Here is a 13,599-nt window from a genome sequence, read left to right as displayed (position 1 = left end):
AGTTAACTCATTCTGCATCCTTGATATAATTTCGGACATAAGAAGGGTGTTTTGCTAATTATATTATGTTGTCCTTGTGTCTTTATCTAAAAGTTCAGTTCAAACTTCAGAATGCTTTCAACTGATAAATAATTTTGAAAATGGCATATAACTCCATAATATAAAAGGGTAATTATTGAAACAATTTTGGCACTGGCTGATTACATAATTCTATAAGCAGAAAACACAAATAAATGCTAAATTTACAGTATTTTTATATTTTAGTTAAATAATAAAAAAAAATAAGTGGACAATTCAGCCACTACTAATCATAAATCATGAAATATCAGCTGGACATTTGTATACAATTTTCCTGAGTTCCTGCACACATATCTTGCAATTTTCAGCCTCATCTGCCCTCCATTTTAAACGGTTTTGCACAAACAACTCATCTCCAGACCTATCAGTAGCATATGCACTGAGATTAATCTTCTGGAGAGAATCGGTGCATTCAACAAGATAGGCAAGAAAGTCTATGGTATATACATCGGCTCTAAAGCCAGACAACTTGACCTCTTTAAGGTTCTTATGTGGAGACATAGACGGCAATTCTAGTGCTTCCATTTCCTTGAGAGAAGCTCTTGTTGGTGAAAGCTACAAGCCACGCAAAGAAAAAATAAAATCAATTAGGACCAGGAATAGGGGAATTCAGATTGACATGTGAAAGAAATACTTACATGTAGCTCAAGTAGCTCCAAGTATGGGGCTGCACTGATTATAAAAGCCGCTACTTGGCAACATAGTCGTATTGAAGATGAATTTGCATCCAACGCCAGAGTTTTTAGATTGCTAAACACACAAAGTTCCATAAAATTACTCATATCCTGCACAGATGACAGACCCATCCATCATGTAAGCATAAGTAGCCAAAAGATAAGAAAAATCAGTACGCTCAATGAATTTGCTTCTGCTTACCTCAAAAAGAGCAACTGAGACAACCATAGATTCCAGCTTAGGGAGATAAGAGGAGAACTGGTTGAAAATAAAGTTTTTTCCTCTAGGAAATATCGGGTGCATATCTGATTTTAAACCAGTTTCAACTGATAGGCACAGGGATGCAAGCTGTGGAGCATCCTTAATACATAATCTTACCTTATAACCTCCTTCATACATGAATGACACAAGATTTGGGGCCAAAAGTTCCAATTTATTTAAGTCATAACAACCCTGCAGCTTCAGTGATTTCAGCTTTAGGTGAGGAGCTGTATTCTTAGCATTAACTAGCCCACAATTATGCGTCAAATGAAAATTTTCTAGAGAGGAACAATTGTATAAAATTATGTCAAATACTTGGTCTGAAAGGTTTACAGACCTAAGTCGGAGATCTCTTAAAGACACAAAGCTTCTAACATTGGGAGAGGAACGATTTAATAACATCATCTCTTCTCGTGCAAACACATGGAGAGGAACATGATAATTGTCAAAACCTTCATGTCTAGGCCAACCACCGAAGTCGAGTTCAAGCTCAGAAACACGATTTCGAGTTGCAAAGGAAATCCATTCATCAATATGAGACTTAAATCTCTCAGACATTGGGTGCACAATCCTGAATTTATGCAACTTTCCACCATTAAATTTCTCCAAAACTTTGTTGACTCTATGCACAAGTACTTCAGTATAATAGGTTTTCTTAAGAAATCCAAAGTCAAGAATAGGGTATGATACCCATACATCAGCCCATCTCTTTGAAAGGATGCTAGTAGTTATTGCTTCCTTCAATGTTAATCTTGCCACAATATTTGACAGGAGTTCATCTGGCAAATCACTAATCCGGTCTTTCTCTTCAATTTTTTTGAATCGCTGAATTTTCCAAACACAATTGAAAAAAAAAAAACATAAATCATGTTGCAAAGCACAAAAATTTAATCATAATACTATCAGTTTTGTTTGTTGCAAAGAACAAAACTTTAATCATAATACTATCATTTGTTTGTTGCAAAGTATTAAACTATAACCATAATACCATCAATCGTATTGTAATTTGCAAAGCACACAACTGTTACCCTAAATTGGAATACATTGCAAAGCATCAAAATTAACCATAACCCTCGATTTTTTTTGGGGCAACCCTCGATTTTGTTTCTAACAAAGCACAAAAATAAAACCATAATACGATAAATTAGATTCAAAGCACAAAATTGTGACCATAATACTATCAATTTTGTTGTTAAAAAACACCAATAAAAGCTAAACTGACCTTTAAATTACGAAGTAGAGGATGACCCAGAACACTTGAGTTGGCCATGCCTTTAGATTTTATACAAACTTCGATCCGGACCAATAAATTAATGCTGAAATCAAAAAGAAATTCCTCGACTTCAAATCTGATGGAAACCCCTATATTTTAGTTTTAATCTTATGTACTTTTGAAGGTTACTTGGAATTTATGTCCATTGAACTTGATTAAATAGCGAAAACATCAGGAAACTAATATAATAACAAGATAAATACTACTTGTACGATTACTAGGAAACCAAACCTATGACTAGTTTATTACGGGGTAAATCATATACTACCTGCGTTAACGGTTATCTGCAACATTTATAAAAAACGGTTGCTAACTATTAATTGCAACAAACTTATTTCTTTCCTAATTTAGTAACATTTTCTGTCAAAATGACCAAAATACCCTCACTTAAAAATTATTAGCACATAATACTACACATATCTACAACCCTAATCGAACTTAATTATCTAAGCTTTTCCTCCAAACAAATCAGATATCTTGGCAGATTTCATCTCTCTCCTCCATCTTCATCTCTCATCTTCTTCCAATTCGATCTTCCAGTTCATCGTCATCATCTCTCATTACCATCATCTTCTCAGTTCATCGTCATCATCATCTCTCATCACCATCATCTTCTCAGTTCATCGTCATCATCATCTCTCATCATCTTCTTTCGGTGGGTTCGTGGTGGCGTGGATGGTGGTTCGTGGTTCTGGGTGGCGTGTGGTGGTCTAGATCTCCTCCTTCATCAATCAAAATCTCACTCCTCCTTCATCTAGGTTTTGTGGGTTTCGAGGGTGGATCTAGGTGTCGGTGATTGTGGGTCTGGGTTTAGGTCTAGTTTTGTGGTGGTTGATTCTGAGGGTGGTCGGTGGCGTGGTGTTGGGTTGCGTAGGGTAGTGGGTGGCGTGGTGTTCGGTTCGTGGTGGTGGTGGTTTAATTGTAATTAATTCATCAAATTCGTGGTCGTGGTGGTTTAATTGGGGCTTTTGGGGTTTTGGTGGTTGTTGTCAGTGGATTTTGGTGGTTGTTTCATTGGGTTTTAGTGGGTTTGGTGGTGGTTTCCAGTGGGTGCCTGGAGTTTCAGTGGGTTCGGTGGTGGTGGTGGTGGTTTACGGTAGTTTTCAGTGGGTTTGGTGGTGGTTTCCAGTGGGTGCCTGGGTTTTCAGTGGTTCGGTGGTGGTGGTGTTTTACGTGGTGGTGGTTTACGGTGGGTTCGGCGGGTGGTGGTGATTCTGGTTCTGGGTTTGGTTGTTTAGTGATTTTAATTAATTGTGGGTTTTTTTTATATTTGGATTAGTGCTTAAGTATATGCCCCTTATATTTCAATAATCATGTTTAAAAACTTTCGCCTAGGCCTCCGCAACCGGTACAATTGTTGCAAAATAACCATTAACGGAGGAAGTAACTAGTTTCCTTTTTTTCTTTTTTTTTTTAAGGACAATTTCCTAAAATAAATGAACTACCGTAAATACTACGTTGTGCGTATTAAAACGTGAACACGTAAGTCGAGACATTTCTTAATAAGCAAAACGAGCATTTAAGTAATTTTTTGCCAAGTCTGAGCTCATTTTGTACCCACAAGGGCTGAAATAGGCTCCAAAACGCTTAACGGAAGGTTTTCCAACGCGCAAATCGAGTGGACCTCATTAACGGAATTTGCTGAATAACGGCAAGGTTACCGTATGAAAACAAAATGTATATTAGGATTACAGTGTAGAAAGTGATATATGTTAGAACACAACGTAGAAAAGTGAAATTAACAGGATTACTATATAGAAAAACCCAAAAAAAATAAATTTAATAATATTAATAATATTGTGGTCTTGTGGGCGTGGTTTAACAATTTCTACTTTATTATTTTTAAAAAAGGGGACCACAACATGCCTTTTTGAACTCAATCTAACATCATCAAATGTCAGAACTTTATCTAACATTTACTCGTAACTACAAAGTACGAAGTACTGAATACTTGTACTCGTACTTATTGAGTTGGATTCGGGACCACAACATGATCAAATCCTTGAAGTGTCTGTCAATGAGTTGACTCATTGTCATCAACTATCCAAAATTCCTAATACGGAAAGTTTATGACCCTTGGAGGTCACCTTACGAACACAAGAGTAATGAATTATGATGAGTTAATTTGTACTTCGTACAATGTAGTCTACCAGCTGATATGCCTGAAAAGGTTCAAGAAATTAAACTACTCGGTATAAAGTTATGTGTATAACACATGTTATTTTTATTTTAATTATTCCCATAATTGTACATTTGATTTCCATAAAATTAGAGTTGTCAAAAGCTGACCCGAACCGAAAAAATTTACCCGAAGCCGATTATTAACTGACCCGTTTGAACCCGAAAAAATGTGACCCGAACCCGATATGACCCGACTTGAACCCAACCCTAGACCCGAGTATTTGAGACCCGAACCCGAACATGAACCGACCCGAAGATGACCCGACCTGAATATAACCCGTAAATTATTGACCTGAACCGAACCCGACCCAAACCCGTTTTAACCCGTTAAACCCGAATTTAACCCGACCAGTTACTAACCCGACTCGAATTCAACCCGACCTGTTACTAACCCGACCTATTATTAACTTGACCCAAAATTCAACCCGGTCTGTTACTAACCCAACCCGAAATCAATACGACTTGTTATTGACTCGACCCAAATTCAACTCGTATTGTTCTTAACCCATTTCGAACTCAATCTAACCTGTTATTGACCTGACCCGATTTCAAATCACCTTAAGTTCAATTTAGACACCATATCAATATATAGTTATATAAGTTACGTACTCATTTCTAAATTATTTCTACTAAGAATATGATGTTCGCTACGCAAATAAGAAGATTATATTAAATGAAATTAATGACATCTTGTGTGTGTCATTTGTGTAGTTGTGTGCTTGTGCAAACGAGTTACTATGAGAAGTTCAATACATACGACTCCTTACATAGACTAATTATAGCTATTTCCTCATTTCTAAGTGTTAGAATATATTTAGCATATATTCTCTAATTATATTGTATACATCTTTATTATAGTAGATATTGACTAGCTAAATAAAGATATATACAATAATTAGAGAATATATGCTAAATATATTCTAAGTTACTCGTAAAGTCGTAACTTTGTAAGGCTAAAACTACTCTATGTACCCGAACCCGAACATGACCCGAGTTGTAAATGACCCCACCTGATTATACCCCGCAAATTATTGGCTTGAACCGAACCCGATAATGACCCGACCTGATTATAACCTGCAAATTATTGACTTGAGCCGAACCCGACTCGAACCCGAGAATGACCCTAACTCGTTTTAACCCTTAAAAACCCGAATTAAACTCGACCTATTATTTACCCGACCCGAATGTAACCCGACCCAAACCCGATAAGATGTATGACCCGACGTGACCCGACTCAACCATGACCCAACCCGAACCCGACCCGCATAGGTTACGACATTAACCCGAATTGACCTGACCCACGCTAACCCAACCCAAACCCGACCCGTTTACCCGAATTGACAGCTCTGCATAAAATCTATCTACTTTGTATATGATATATGTACGCATTATAGCAATTATTAATTAGTTTTTTGTTTTTGTTGTTCCACCCACTTCACCCTTTGGGCTAATTCGGATTCGGGCTCAGTTCTGAGTGGTTAGGTTTCAGTCCCCTCCCAATTGTTGCTGTGAGGGATCGAACACGCGGTCATCCCTACCAAGTGCAGCCTCAATCACCATTACACCAACAACCAATTAGTACAATTATTAATTAGTTAACACGAATGGGTTTAACTTTTAACCAAATCGAGTACTTTTTCTATTTAAAAATTAATGACACACACTCCTCTCTCCCCCCTTTTTTTTTCTTTGACGTCTACACTTTCTTACTAAACTAGTACTCCTACAGCCATGTAGTGAGGCCAGTGAACACAGAGCGAACTAATTAAACTAGTACTCCCTCCGTCTCACATAGTCACATTATAATTCTTGTTTTCATATTTTAGAGACTCAAAAAATGTTAAGCCTCTTTCTATTTTTGGATAGTACATAAACACCATTATCCTCATTTTTTTAAATTTTATTCATTGAACTTTCTAATTTACCCTTGAATTATCCACTTACATTGTACTTTTTTCCACTCCATCTCTCTAACTTCCTTTCACAGAAGTTGCAAATCAATTACACCACTCTCATACACCTTTTGCATTTGTTCACACCAAATGTCCAATTTACCCCTACTCACATTTGATATTTATATTTTATTATCCCTCTTTTACTCTCTTTCCTATGTGTGTAGACGTGCATTGACTCAATTAAAAAAACAAAAAAACATTATATTTTATGTTAATTTTTCTTTGTAACTAACTAAACTACTATCTCAAACAGTATAAATATTTACTTCTGACAATTCATCTATATAAAAAGAAAAAAAACAGAAACTAAAATTACAAAGATCAAAAGCAAAAACAAACACAAAAGTGCGTTGGGAAGAGCGATTTTATCGGAGAAGAAAAGCAAAAACTCAAAACTAATGGCTGACTTAATAATACTCGATGGTATGATTACTTAGTTTGAATTCATTTTCTTTGCGTTTAGTAATTCTTTGCTTTTTATCTTGTTAATACAAAACTGAAGAATTGAATTGTAAAGAATACTACACAGATTTACACACTCTAACAAATTTCTTGAAAGTAAAATGTTTCTTAAGCATACTCCGTATTAACTAAAATCTTTGATTAATGCATTGATTAACTAACATCTTTGATTAATGCATTGATTAACTAAAATCTTTGATTAATGCATTGATTAACTAAAATCTTTGATTAATGCATTGAAGACACATCAAAAGAATTTCACCCACTGCAAGTTAATCAGCTTCAAGGACCTAAAGGAGCATACACTATCAAGAAAATCAGAAATGGGTATTACATTCGTCTAGATATGCCGGGGGTTAATGCAAATGACTTGGTAGTCGAAAAGAACCAACACCGCAAGGAGGTCTATTTTCGAGGTATTGCGAAACGGGTTTTACACAACCTCATATCCAAGAAAGACCTCGAGAGGCATTATGCAGTTACCATTAAGATCTACGAATGCTCTGATTTCAGTGAAGTACTAGTTGATCAGAAATTAATTGATGGAGTATGTAGAATATTGATTGTTGGGGTTAAAAGTGCTTCAGTTATGTTTCGTAGACCTAAGGTTGTAAATGTTTCTGGTTCACCTGAAGCTGCTCAGTACAATCATCATCCGTATAGTTTCAAAATTGGTATGACGTAAGACTTTTTTTTTTAAAAATAAATTGTTTATTTATTAATTTAAAAATTTAGATTTGACAACAGATGTTTAAATATTAATCATTGCATGCAGATGGAATCAGTGCAGAGACTGATGAGCATATCCCTGACTGCAAGTGTGGTTGCTTGGGAATCGCTAAGCTCAGATTTTATACTGGTATGGTGTTGATAATAATAATAATAATAATAATTAATATAATAATAAAATTAAAATTTTCATAAATCTATTTATCCTAATCCTAATGAATAAATTAAGCTGTAATGGTGGTGCACAATGCAGGGCCATGGAGCGAAGAGGATGGTCGTATATACCCGTACATAGATCCTGAGAAGAGCGCATTTGAAACAGAGTTCATACCCGCTGAAGACGGGTCAGGAGACTATTACCTATACAGTCGCATTGACATGCCAGGCTGCAAAAAACAAAATAGAAACCTGTACTTGGCTAATGATCGTACCTTAAAATTTGTATGCCACTCTTCTGATTTGTCTGAAATCGATGACAAGTTTCGATTTGATGACGCTGGAGGAAGGAGGAGTTATTGTTGTCAGATTAATTTGATTTGTGACCTCGGCGATCAAAGGTGCTGTTCCTTCAGTCAAGCCTCCAAACTAGTATTTCATCATGCAGGGGTATTGAGAACAATAATCAGAATTGAAAAAAACATGCCCTTCAAAAAGCAAAAGCTCAACCTTGAGAACGATTTAACAGGTATCTTTCTACATGTGGATCCGGTGCAAATAGCACTACCTGATGCAGCAAGTTTTGACTCTACCCAGGAAGAACAGGTTATAAGTCTTGCCACCACTAGGGAAGAACAGGTGAACAGGTTACGACAAAAATATAGTGTGTTTGAATGTTGCCCTTGTTGATCATTGTGTTAATTATGGGTAACTTATGTTTTTATGCAGGAAAAAGAGAGGAGAATTCAGGAACTCATTAAAGCTAATATTAAAGAGGGAATAGTGCGTAGTTTACGATGGGCCACTCCTGAAGAAATGAATATTGCAATGCAAGTAACTTCAAAGTTGCTCATGGCAAATGAGGCCATGAGACTATCTCAAGAAGAAATACCTGATGCAGCAAGTCTTGACTCTACCCTGGAAGAACAGGTAATAAATCTTGCCACCACTATGGAAGAACAGGTTACAACAAAAATATTGTGTGTTTGAATGTTGCCCTTGTCGATCAGTGTGTTGATTATGAGTAACTAATGTTTTTATGCAGGAAAAAGAGGAGATAATTCAGGAGCTCATTTATGCATCTCAGAAAAATATGGAAACTTCATTAAAATTTTATGTTGAAGCAAAGGAACTTCTAGCAGCCCACAGAATGTGCATGATTCGAAGTGAAGATGACAAAAAAAACTGTAGAGAAAAATAACATGGAGTACGATTATGTTCTGATCCCAGCTAGTAAAGAGACTGCAACTATTGTAAAAAGCTATTTACCAGAGGAAGATAATTCCACCAACGAAGCAAAAGCTACTAAAGAAGAGAATGCGCCCAAAGAAAAGAAGAGGGAGATCATACTCTATGTTCCAAGGGTGTAGGAGCGGTGATTATCAAAGTGGGATGTGGAGATAAGTATGATAGACTATAGCTTTATGTGATCTACTTACTTGGTTCATATATCTTAGTTGAAATTGTTAATGCTACTGAGATTAGTAAGATAATTCCTTCAACACAGCATAAAGAATGCATTTACATCAGGGTGTTTACATTTACATCTAAATTGTTATGCTATTGTAAAGTCATTTACATACAACTAAGAAGAACTAACAGCAAGGCAATCATAATCACTGGTAAAAATTGGTGTATACATATTTGCAAATCCACTCACATGTCTTTACAAATATACAATCCGTAAATCTGTATATATAATTATCCAAGCAGGGTAAGACCATTATGGTATGGAAATAAAAGAATGGAGTTAGCATAACTAAACTTTTCTGAGGGGTTTGCAAGCAGAACAAACATGTACGAGTAACTTGGATGAACCTTTGACTATTTAAAACTTTTTAATTACCTTGTTTCTGAAATAGGGGAATTGTAAACACTTACAGGCCAAAATTGCACATCTGCACGAATTCCATGTCATTATCCACATACTTGCTCCATAGCTCCTTCTATTGATTCATTTTCAATATCAAGCCAAGGCTTCATGCTCCCACTAAAATGCATGACTGCTGCATTAGTAATTCTCACACTAGGATTATAACCAATCCCAAGGACATGTCAGGATTTGTCAAATGTCTTTGTTTTCGAGTAGAATGTAGCCAAGCAAGCTGGAAGGGTTCCTTGCTGTCACATGATATGGTCTTCATTCTAGAAAACATCATGTGAGCAATGAAGTCAAAAGAGGATCCAGCTCAAGACACTTGAGCATTAGCATAGAAATATAAATATTGAAGTAAAATACACAAAGCTCAGAAGGGAGACATAATCATACCAAGTTCTGCCAGTAATACTAATGGTACTGCTCTGTGCATTTCTCACGCCTCCAAGCTAAGCATCCGACCAAATATGTTCATCCCATAAGCCCATGCACACTTGCACAGGCTTTGGGGTTGAAGTCCTCCCGAATTAGATTATGAAAGAAGTTCAAGTACTATGAGTACCCATGGAAGGACCCAAAGTAACTCTCAACAGCACCATTCACCTTACCATCTAGATCAATGTTCCATAAATCAGTCAAATCTTTCTGAACCTCAACATCACCGTCCAAAAGCACAATATGGTGCAGGTCAGGATACATCTGGGGCAAGTAAAATCAGAAATGATTGAGCATCGGCAACTACTTGGTATCTTTAGTAGCATTTAATGCCTGGTTCTCAGAGTCATGAGTTTGTGACTTTGCTGATTCAACCAGTCTAAGCAATGGTCCATAAGATGGGTTCGCTTTGTCTGGTCTTTTTTTTTTTTTTTGGCTGGTCTTGTTGGTGAATGCTTATCCTCAGACACTGAAAGTCTTCCATTGGTTTCACTTCAACATGGGCTCCCCCTGTGCAAAGTCTCATCTTGAACCAAACCTTCATTGCCGCAACAATCTTCCTATCTATCACCACATGGAAAACATGCTTCCATGGCTCTTTTGCATTCTTCACCACTGAATACATAACAACTGATACAGCAATGACAATCTCTGAGTATATCGCATAATGATACAAGGTTGGGTCCTCAAACTCAGGTTTCGGCTCTTCATCCTGATACTTGGGCAAATCTCTCTACAACAAACCTCAAGCAAGAGAATGCTAACTTTTAGGCACAGATTTCGCAGCAATGTAGCTTGTAATTGCACCGTTCGTTTTTCGCTTTAACAAACTGCTCATAAACATTGTGGTGCAATTTAATTGATTGTCATACGACTCTTTCACTTCAGCAATCAATCATCAACCTTGCAACCTTCACTTCCTTCTCAAATTGCCTCAAGACATCCTCATCCACAGTGCCTTTAGTCTCAAACAAAGCAGCACAGCAAGCTAGTTTAGACAACGTATTTTTAAAAATTCTGGGCTAACTCATCAAAAAACTTTAGCTACCCCGAGTTTCAGCTGTTGTGCATAGGCAGCATAGGCATTAATTAACAAGCATGAAATGATCACGGGCTTGTTTGTAAATCAAGTCCAGCCTAGTTCTCAGCGGATCTAACTTCAAAGCTAAAAATGACCGATGAATAAATGCAATCCAATTGTTGGCAATTCCAGTTTCAGCCACCAAATCATAAGAAAAAATCCAATTCCAATCTCCATAATCTGTACAAATTCCAACAGCCACCAATTTATCTAGCCGCGATAATAAAACATACAGGAGACGAGAGCAAGCTAGGTTCATGTTTATCCTACAAAACTACATACCATTTTCACATCAAAATTCCACTCCCTCCATTAATCCATTCTAAACTATAGGAGAGAAAACAATTAAACAAACCCTAACATTCCCCTTAACAAATCTATCCAGCAATTTTTTCCAAATATTCCTCAAACACATTCTACTGCAAAATCCCACCCATTAACAGAGAACAAGCTCAGTCTTCATAGTCAGTTCAATGTACACTATTTAAAAGAAAAGAAACTCAATTTCAATTAAATGAATTATTTTCCCTACATAATCACTCACTACTGTCTAAATTAACAGAATCTGATTCTAAAAAGTAAAAAAAAATTTAAAAAAAAAAACAAAATCCAACAAATTCAATGAGCTAATAAAATCATGTAACAAGCACAAAAACAGCATCATAAATCATAAAATCAATAAGAACAATAAAAAAAGGCAGCAACTTTCAAGAGTAAAGAAAACATACAGGATCTGAAGAAGATGGATAAGAAGATGTGAAGAAGAGTTAAGAGTAGCAAGGAAGAGGAGAGAGAATATGACGGAATATCGGGTATGACATTATGCTTCGTATACCCATCAAACCCGACCCGGACCCACCTCTTCCTCCTCTCTCAGCAACCGCCATTGTTGCACTTCTTCAGAGATCTCAATATACCCTTTTCAATGGATGATTCAAACCCGAATTTCAGAATCTGGGTTTTTGCAATTATCAGAGAAAAGGTGTATTTGAGTGTAAAATGAGAGTGAGAGTGAAGAAGATGATTTTGGGTTTGGGGAATTTTTGACGGAAATTTAAAATTATTTTTCTCAATCGATCATTCGATCTACCATGTCGGTAGTGGTTGTTGTTATTTACTTATTTAGAAGAAATTATAGTGTTTCTCAACATCAATTAGCGGTTTTGAGTTCCTTTTTTTTGAAGAAAAAAAAAAAGAGTAACGGTTATGAGAAATTAGGATGTTGATACGTTATACGGGTGAAATTTCAAATTTGGCTTACTCGAATCTAGATGGTCAGACCTTATTTTTTGGATTTTCGGCTAGACCTAGGGGTGCTAATTGAGTTGAGTAGCTCGCGAGCAACTCGAACTTAACTCGGTCAAAATTTGACTTCAGTTGGCTGACTCATGTTCAGCTCGACTCAAGACGTTAACGAGCATGAATTTAAAGGCAAGCTCTGACTCGACTCGATAGGCTCGTGAGCAACTTGATAATATATTTTAGAAATATAAAATTTAAACACGGTTTTCATGATTAAAAAAATTTGACACTTAATAAGAGTTTATTTATATCATCAAAAAATTAATGAGTAAAGTTCTAATAATAGATAAATAAAAAGAAAACTTATATAAAGTGGGAAAAACAAAGGCATAGATATAATTTTACATTGACCAAAACCTTAATGAGCATATCGCGAGCTACTAGACGATACGAGTACTAATGTGCTTAGCGAGTAGCGAACACGAGTTGAGCCCATGTAAAAAAAATTCGAGTTGAGTCGAGCACCCTTCAACTCGTGATCGACTCACTCGATTAGCACCCCCTACTTAGGCCGAATATGCATTATCTATGTTTTTTTAGTTTACCCCAAATGCTTGAATTGATTTGGCCTATATTCATGACATAATTATAAAAAATAAAAAAAAAAAAAATTATTGTCAAAACTCATTATAACGAATATATAATCGTTTTACTCTATGTGAAACTAGTGGAAGTTAATGTTTAAAGGTAGCAAATACGAATATAATCTAGTATAATAAGAATAATAACGTCTAAAATGAATGTTTCAAGCTGGAAAATTAAGGTAATTGGTCACAGCCTTTTATGTTAGCACATAATTTATGGTGCAAAACTGTCTTGAATTGCAGCACACAATACCTGGAAATTTCAGCATAGACATGGAAGGCAATTCCAGTGCATAGTTCATTGTTAAACCACTACACTTACTACTAATCAAGTCAAGAGAATACCATTCAGCATTCACATGCAAACCGAATGCAGGATTAGGGGTCAGATTGAAATGTGAAATAAATACTTGCATATAGCTCAAGTACCTCCAAGTAGTGATTATAAAAGCAGCTACTTGGCAGCACAGTCGTCGTATTGAAGATGCAAGAAATCCATCCAACACCAGATTTTTGTAGATTTCTGAATACACAGTTGAGTAATAAGATTA

At 36.2% G+C, this 13,599-nt stretch overlaps 1 protein-coding gene and 1 pseudogene across 1 annotated transcript; both read right to left on the bottom strand.

The window, feature by feature from the left end:
* Nucleotides 1–315: 315 nt before the first annotated feature.
* LOC110703776 (F-box/FBD/LRR-repeat protein At1g13570-like) lies at nucleotides 316–2,776 on the bottom strand. The gene is made up of 4 exons (XM_021881562.1): nucleotides 2,237–2,776; nucleotides 955–1,839; nucleotides 717–863; nucleotides 316–633 (listed from the first exon to the last, which is right to left on the bottom strand). The coding sequence occupies exons 1-4, from the start codon at nucleotides 2,282–2,284 to the stop codon at nucleotides 316–318; spliced, it is 1,398 nt and encodes a 465-aa protein (XP_021737254.1). The 5' UTR covers nucleotides 2,285–2,776.
* Nucleotides 2,777–9,362: 6,586 nt separating this feature from the next.
* Nucleotides 9,363–12,427, bottom strand: LOC110703784 (annotated as a pseudogene).
* Between the last annotated feature and the right edge of the window lie 1,172 nt (nucleotides 12,428–13,599).

This window comes from Chenopodium quinoa, unplaced genomic scaffold (genome assembly GCF_001683475.1).
Source record: "Chenopodium quinoa cultivar QQ74 unplaced genomic scaffold, ASM168347v1, whole genome shotgun sequence".
Classification (NCBI taxonomy): domain Eukaryota; kingdom Viridiplantae; phylum Streptophyta; class Magnoliopsida; order Caryophyllales; family Amaranthaceae; genus Chenopodium; species Chenopodium quinoa.
The sequence above is the reverse complement of the archived record's forward strand: the minus strand, read 5'-3'. Positions and strand labels throughout refer to the sequence as shown.

What these genes read in the sequence shown, in the direction of transcription:
- LOC110703776 (XM_021881562.1), bottom strand. Translation starts at nt 2,284, where the DNA reads ATGGCCAACTCAAGTGTTCTGGGTCATCCTCTACTTCGTAATTTAAAG. An exon ending in CTCTACTTCGTAATTTAAAG is followed by an intron (nt 1,840 to 2,236) that starts GTCAGTTTAGCT and finishes TGGAAAATTCAG; the next exon opens with CGATTCAAAAAAATTGAAGA. An exon ending in TGGAGCTACTTGAGCTACAT is followed by an intron (nt 634 to 716) that starts GTAAGTATTTCT and finishes CGTGGCTTGTAG; the next exon opens with CTTTCACCAACAAGAGCTTC.